This window comes from Cibotium barometz, chromosome 31, assembly GCF_041138505.1.
Source record: "Cibotium barometz isolate CiBa-2024 chromosome 31, ASM4113850v1, whole genome shotgun sequence".
Taxonomy (NCBI): domain Eukaryota; kingdom Viridiplantae; phylum Streptophyta; class Polypodiopsida; order Cyatheales; family Cibotiaceae; genus Cibotium; species Cibotium barometz.
In genome coordinates, this window is record NC_141076.1 from 24,655,097 (window position 1) to 24,662,257 (window position 7,161).

A 7,161-nucleotide genomic window follows, 5' to 3' on the forward strand; every position below is an offset into this window, starting at 1 on the left:
GCACATTGAGATTCATGTTCACTTTGTTCGTGAGTTGGTCACTGATGGCATCATTTCGCTGGAGTATTGTCCCCCTTAGGACAACCTAGCTGATCTCTTCACCAAACCTCTTCCTCAAGATACTATTGATCAGCTCCTTAACCCATATGGGAGTCAGACCACCGTGCTAGAGCTGAGAGGAGGTGTTGGAATGATCATCTCTAGCTCCATTTGATCCTTTATGCCCCCTTTTATTTAGCATATTTATCTGATATTTTTGGGGTTTTTTTCACCTTTTATTAGGCGTTTTTCCTAGTCGTGGACTTTGTCCTCGGTCATGGGTTTTTATGCTGGCCGACCAGCCCCTTCATGATGTATATAAGAATAGGCTTTTGCCATTTAATTCATTCATCATTTTTTGCTCTAGTGTTAGATCATTGTTGGTTGCTCCAAGTCTCTCCTCTGCTTCCGCTTGCTGCCTTCAACTATTCTCTTAGAGAAAGCCAAATAAAGGAGAACATCTCTGTCCTCTTATAAGAATGCCACAACCTACTCCAAAAAGTCCTCTGAATATCAAGTGTGATACCATAAGCCTCCCAATCAATCTAAGAGTAGGGACTCTCTGAATGTGTCCTAGAACAAGATGCCTCACGTTCTGCACACTATAATTGAGGCATGGTTTTCATTGGGTTTGTAGCATCCCTCCACACCCACTCACCAGGGTTCGCCAATGCAAATACCTAATAGGGAATCCGCCATACAACCAAAGGCTCCAAGCATCATCCCGGTGTGATACCATAAGCCTCCCAATCAATCTAAGAGTAGGGACTCTCTGAATGTGTCCTAGAACAAGATGCCTAGCGTTCTGCACACTATAACTAAGGCATGGTTTTCATCGGGTTTGTAGCATCCCTCCACACCCACTCACCAGGGTTTGCCAATGCAAATACCTAATAGGGAATCCGTCATACAACCCAAAGGCTCCAAGCATCATCCCGGGGACGGGATCAATATAAAAGAACTTCCCTTCTCTGGCAACAGCTCTCACATCTTGCACATCACATCTCTTCAAAAACCATCCATAACGGAGAAAAACACTCCTCCCCCAAAGTGGGGAGGCCCATAACCTATAGAGGTACACCTGTCCCAGAGAAAACTCCGGACCAGGAGTGATGAATCCCTTCCAAGAAGGCCCCTATGATCCAGTGGTTTGGTATGGCAGCATCAATCTGTACAAACCTTAGACTAGTGCCCCTCAAATGCTGTGTAAGCATCCCTCTCTGATCCTCCGTGAGGCTTTTAAGCCTCCACTGTGGGGAAGAAAGTAAATCAAGATTCTTGCTACTCCAATGCTGAAGTTTGCTTTTAATTCTCATGAGCACAAGCCCAAACTGTTGTGCTATAGGGAGATGTCAATGCCAACGTCGCAGCCAAGGTATTGGCGGTGATACAAAGTTCAAGGCCAAGGCACTCACGAAGCTATTTGGCTAGATGAGGATTTCTTCCAGGAGTATCGGAGTTATTGGCAGACTACTTGGAGGCCATGCAACTACCACCAAGCTAAGAAGGACGGAATGTCACATACACCATGCAGTAAAGTGAAGTGTGACAAATTGACTCATCAACAATGCTATATTTATACAAAAAATTTAGTACCTTTTTAGGGATATTTGTTGTACGTAGTGACTCCATTGTGAGTCCCATTCTGGCACATGTCATGCACGAGCTACGTAAGTGATTTCCAAGCCTTAGGTGTCAGAGTTGGTCACTTAACCCACTTGGAGAACAATCATTCATTTATGTCATCCTAACATTAGCAAGCTTTTAGGAGCATTTAGAAGAGGCTTAGCAGAAGAATGAAAAGGCTCTAGGCCAGCCTAGGAGCCTTGGGCTGGTGGGCATCAAAGGGCCACACCTAAGAGGCATACAAGGCCTTAAAGGTCCAGTCATCAGCTTGCATGTGCTTAGGACAGCAGTTGGCTAGGTCTTCAGCAGTCAGCCAGCAGCTATTAGCACACACACCACATGTGTGAAGTTGATTGAGATGCTATTTTGGGGCATTTAACGCTATAAAGAGTAAGTTGTGGCATTTATTAGCTGGCCAGTAGTAGCATAAAGCCACCGACCAGTAGCATATGGCATTATATAAGCAACCCCTTATCCTTGGCATAAAATCATCTCTTAATTCATTCTTCAGCCATAGAAAACACTGCAGATGTGTATGCTTGAAGACCTTGGTCTTTGTATGCATAAATCTCAGCCAAGCACCTAGTGCTTCAGTCCATAGGCAGCCCCGAAATTTGCTTCAGCAGTCAGCCTTCAGTAGTGCCTCCCCCTCAACAGATCTGGGTGTGCATAAGGCTATCCGAAGTGGCGTCAAAGTTGGCTTCATACTGTTGATGGTTCAGCAGACATCCAATCTACAACGTCCTTGCATTTGGGAGTCTTCGTCAATCAATTCTCCATAAGTTCTTTGCATTGTAACACTTCTTCAAAGAAATACAAGCAAATACTCCTACTTGCGGCCCAGGGGCGGCCGCGGGGGGCGGGGGGGGGGGGGGGGGGGGGGGTGTGCGAGGGGGTGCCTTCCATGGGTATATAAAGGTTTAAAGTGGATTGCTTCATGCTTACTGCATAAAGGTATAAAGGTGGTCTTGTTGTGCATTACACTATCTAGCTAGTTGCATGTTACACCCAAAGCTTGTCCAGATAAATACTCCTTGGTAATATGATTCCAAGCGGGACGGGCAGCCCAATCTGGTCCTGAGGGGACCGTCCTAGAGAAAGAGACTCCAACGCTCACTCCTACAGATTTGCAGCTTCCATGCTCCTTCCGCTCCCTCTCCCTCTCTCCCATGTGGTTTGACTACAGGGTTTCATCTCGACTCTCCCCGCTGCGTCCTCCATCACAATTAAAGTCAAAGGACACCGAGTGCAATTGGAACTTACAATGCATACTCCACAAGCCACACCTTGTTGCCAAAAAATGTACAATGCATCAAGAACATCAGACACAGCGATATGCCAGCAATCAGCCTGGTGTTTAAGTAATGTCTGAATGGTCTAACTGCACAAAACCTTGAGCATGTAGACAGAGTATGATATGCAGATTACTGTATTCTTAAGAGCCTGCTGCAGCATACAACAGACACAGATACACTTTACCAAAACATTGGACTCTATGGTGTCAAGGATGCCTGATCAAAAACTATGGAGTCTGTAAACAGATCTGAAAAATTCATTAAGGCACTGCATCGCATCTTGGTAAAACCAGCTTTTTAAAATCCCTTGTCCAAACAATGTGATTTTTAGCCTGGAGAGATTCTGAATTTAATGTCCAAAAAACTTTGTCCATGTTACAAAAAAATCCCCACAAAGCCCCATAGAAATGCTGTGCCTATATATGGATCGCACATGCTACACTGCAGGTTGTAAGATGAAAGGAATCCCCAAAATAACAATTTTATCAATTTGTCCCAGGAAAAAATGTAGGCCATGCTGCTCAAACAATATATACAGATGGTCCTTACTACAGCAAGGCAGAATTTAGAAAGCTGTGTGTCTCAGAGATCATTGCCAGGTTTTATGGATTCAAGTACCTGCACCACTTCAGCCATGCTTAGTCGCTTGGATGGTGTTTGAGATGTGCAAACAAGACCCAACTTCAGGACTTGCATAATCTCAATTTCAGAGGCAGTTCCCAAATTTTGGTCAATGCAGCTGGCTCCCCGACCCTCTTCAAGAGCCAATCTCACATCATCACACAATACAACACAATCAGTTTCAGCATTCTCTACAGGATGTCTGCCAGTTGCAAGCTCCAACAAGATAACACCAAAACTGTACACATCACATTTCTCACTTAGCCGTATACTCTGACAGGCTAGCTCTGGAGCCACGTAACCCAAGGCCGAGTAGAACCTTCTGCTGGTTACATAGGTGTCAAGCATTGGAAGTAGCTTTGAGAGTCCATAATCAGATACATGAGGCTCAAAACTATGATCCAACAGTATATTTGAGGATTTCAAATCAAAGTGTACTATCTGAGGCCTGCAGTCATGATGAAGGTACGCAAGACCCCTGGCAGTTCCAAGAGCAATTCCAAATCGCCTTCTCCAGCTAAGTTGAGCATGACCTGCATCTTTCTCATGTAAATGAGAATATAAACTCCCATTAGGAATGAAATCAGACAGGAGAAGCTGCATGGTAGAGGACCAAAAATAGCCTTGCATGGCAACAACATTGGGATGCCTCACATTTGCAAGCCGTCTAATCTCTTCCTCAAACTCTTCTGAGTTCTTGATTCTGCCCAAGGTTTCTAATTTCTTCACGGCCATAGAGACTCCTGCATCAAAAGTTGCCTTATAAACTGTTCCGAGAGAACCACTTCCAACCATGCAATCCTTATCCAAGAGAGCCTTTGAACCTGCCTCCCAATCCTCGTACTTGGCTGGTAAAGTTTTACTGAAAAGGACAAGCTTTCCAAGAATCGGGTTTGTATCAGGAGAAGGAGGTGTGCTTTCATAAACCCTATCCTCTGTCATCCTCCTTAGAGCCCTGAAGTTCATGACAAAGATGACCACAACACCTAGTGCAATGACTGCAGTAGCGACAATTGCAGCTATGGCAGATGCCCTGAGCACATGGGTCTGTCTATTTGATTGTGAACCAAGAGGAGCCAAGGCAGGGGCAAGGACTGAGCAGAGGTTTCCTGTTGGCAAACCACATAGACCAACATTTCCCAGAAAAGAGCTTGCATTAAACCTCTGCAGAACACCGTTCCTTGGAATTGAACCAGAGAGTCTATTATAAGACAAGTTTAGGAAGGAAAGGGTTTGAATGTTTCCCAGTAAGGAAGGGATCACCCCAGACAATTGATTGATAGAAAGATCCAAACGTTCCAAATTCAAGAGCCTCCCGAGATCCTCAGGGATGCTACCAGAGAGTTTGTTGTCATCCAGGTCAAGCAACTTCAAATATGTGGCATTGCTGAGAGCCGCAGGGATGCTGCCTGTAAGATTATTATGGGATAAGTCCCTGCAAGCGCAAAAACTAGTCAAATTTTGTACAGATGAATGTTGCTCATGCACATTGGAGACCATCTGTATGAGTTAAAATCGGTATCACTTCTGTCTAACAAGATTTGACTTGGAGATTTCTTACAGAAAGATACCAACGGAAAATGACGTGAAGTTGTATACTTACAGCTCCAGTAGAAACTTGCAATCTGCCAAAGCCAAGGGGATGCTTCCTTGTAGGTCCATCCTCTGCAGGTCCAAGATGATCAGATCTACAATCTTGCCAATCTCAGGTGGGATGGACCCCTGGACAGCAGGGTTCAAGCCCAATCTCAATACCGACAGGTTGCTTAGGCTCCCAATCTCAGGAGGGATCTCACCACTCAAGTTGTTGGCACTCAAGTCAACAGACCGTGCCACAGAGAGGTTGCCAAGTTGTGTGGGAATGGATCCAGAGAGCTGATTGCCAGACACGTTCAGAAACTGCAGCCCAGAACAGGAAGCCAGGGCTGCAGGGATGGAACCGCTGAAGTGGTTGACCGCAAGATCCAGCACCTGGAGGGCAGAACAATCTCCTGATGTCGGCAAGGGCCCAGACAACCCATTGAAAGACAGATTCAAGTGCTGCAAGCTTGGGTGGTATAGAATTTCTGATGCCAGCTCTCCTGATAGAAGATTCTCCCCTGCTGAAAGAACCGTGATACTGTTGAAGTTGACAAGAGAGGGCGGAATCTGGCCATCCAGCTGGTTCCTGCTCAAATCTAGATAGTTCAAGGATGTGCAATTGGCAAGCGACTGAGGGATCATACCCGACAGGGTGTTGGTGCTGAGAGAAAGGTATTGCAGTGCAGAGAGGGCGCCCAATTGCTCGGGTATGTATCCCTTTAGAGCGTTGCCTGACAAATCAATGCCCACGAGCCTCCGGCAGCTTCCCAGCAATGCCGGTACGGCGCCACTAAAATTGTTGCCGGACAAGTCGACGTAGCGCAGCCTGCCGCAGTTGCCGAAGAGCGCCGTCGGAATCGGTCCCGACATAGAGTTACCGGACAAGTCCAGCATGCGCAAGCTGCCCAGCGAGCCCAGCTCCGACGGAATAGCGCCAGAAAGGGCGTTGTCGCTAACGTTGAGTTTCCAAAGCGTCCGCACCATGGCGAGCTCCGACGGAATCGAGCCCGTGAAGGAGTTGTTGGAGAGGACAAGCGCTCTGAGGTGACTTAGCTTGCTGAGCTCCGCAGAGATGGTGCCATAGAGTTCCGAGTTCTGTAGGAGGATCCTGCTTACGTTGCCCTCCTGGTCGCACACCACGCCCGCCCAAGCGCAGGGTGTCGCGTCCCCGCCGCTCCATGTGTCCAACGCTCCCAGAGGATCCTTGGTTATCTGCTTTCGGAAAGCCAGAAGCGCGCGGCCTTCATCGTTCAATGCGGCAGATGCGAAGCTCACCCACAGCAGGGCAAGAAACAAACGGGCCAGCGCTGCCCGTTTACTTCCGTTGGCGTTTTGCATGGTCCTTCGACCTGTGTCGACACTGCAGATGGTCAAACCAAGCCACCACCAGACCCCATTAAACACCGAAAGCTTCGAGGCAGAAGAGGGCTCACAAAATGTCACCCGGGCATATCAACAAGCGCCATAGCCATAACCATAACCATATCCATGGAATCCTTGCATTGAAGCAAGAAATTAAGCACACTAACCAGCCAGCGCTCCTGCTATCGCTACAGCGATGATGAGGACAACGCAGAAGGCACCCAAAAGGAAGACCAAAGGCAACGCTGAGACGATGCCTAGTACTGGAAAGAGGGGAAAACGTTGGACAGGAAGACAATCAGCCTATTAATAAAACCCCCCAAAATCTTCACTTTTCCACGTGTCTTTCGGCCAGCTCAGCATTGTCTTCTGCGACGTCAGCATACACCTGTCCTCGAGAGTTCGATTTGACCGTCTACCACCCGTCCCCAAACTACGATTGACCGCGTGTAAACGGTCACGGGTCCGTGCTGCGACTCGATTAAGGTGGCCGTTAGAAATTTCCCACATAAGCGTGAAAACGCCGCTCACGAGCCGCCGCCCAAGTTAGTCCGATGTCGCTTTCACATTGAAACATCTCATCTACCACCAGCATGGTGGGTGGGATGGCAATTGCCAACTCGATCAATTTTAGTAG

The 7,161-nt window shown here is 47.2% G+C and overlaps 1 protein-coding gene across 1 annotated transcript; it reads right to left on the reverse strand.

The window, feature by feature from the left end:
• Positions 1 to 3,240: 3,240 nt before the first annotated feature.
• LOC147620659 (Leucine-rich repeat protein kinase family protein) lies at positions 3,241 to 6,808 on the reverse strand. The gene is made up of 2 exons (XM_086824933.1): positions 5,185 to 6,808; positions 3,241 to 5,016 (listed from the first exon to the last, which is right to left on the reverse strand). The coding sequence occupies exons 1-2, from the start codon at positions 6,498 to 6,500 to the stop codon at positions 3,543 to 3,545; spliced, it is 2,790 nt and encodes a 929-aa protein (XP_086681059.1). The 5' UTR covers positions 6,501 to 6,808; the 3' UTR covers positions 3,241 to 3,542.
• Positions 6,809 to 7,161: the final 353 nt, after the last annotated feature.

What these genes read in the sequence shown, in the direction of transcription:
- LOC147620659 (XM_086824933.1), bottom strand. Translation starts at nt 6,500, where the DNA reads ATGCAAAACGCCAACGGAAGTAAACGGGCAGCGCTGGCCCGTTTGTTT. An exon ending in TGCAAGTTTCTACTGGAGCT is followed by an intron (nt 5,017 to 5,184) that starts GTAAGTATACAA and finishes TTGCGCTTGCAG; the next exon opens with GGACTTATCCCATAATAATC.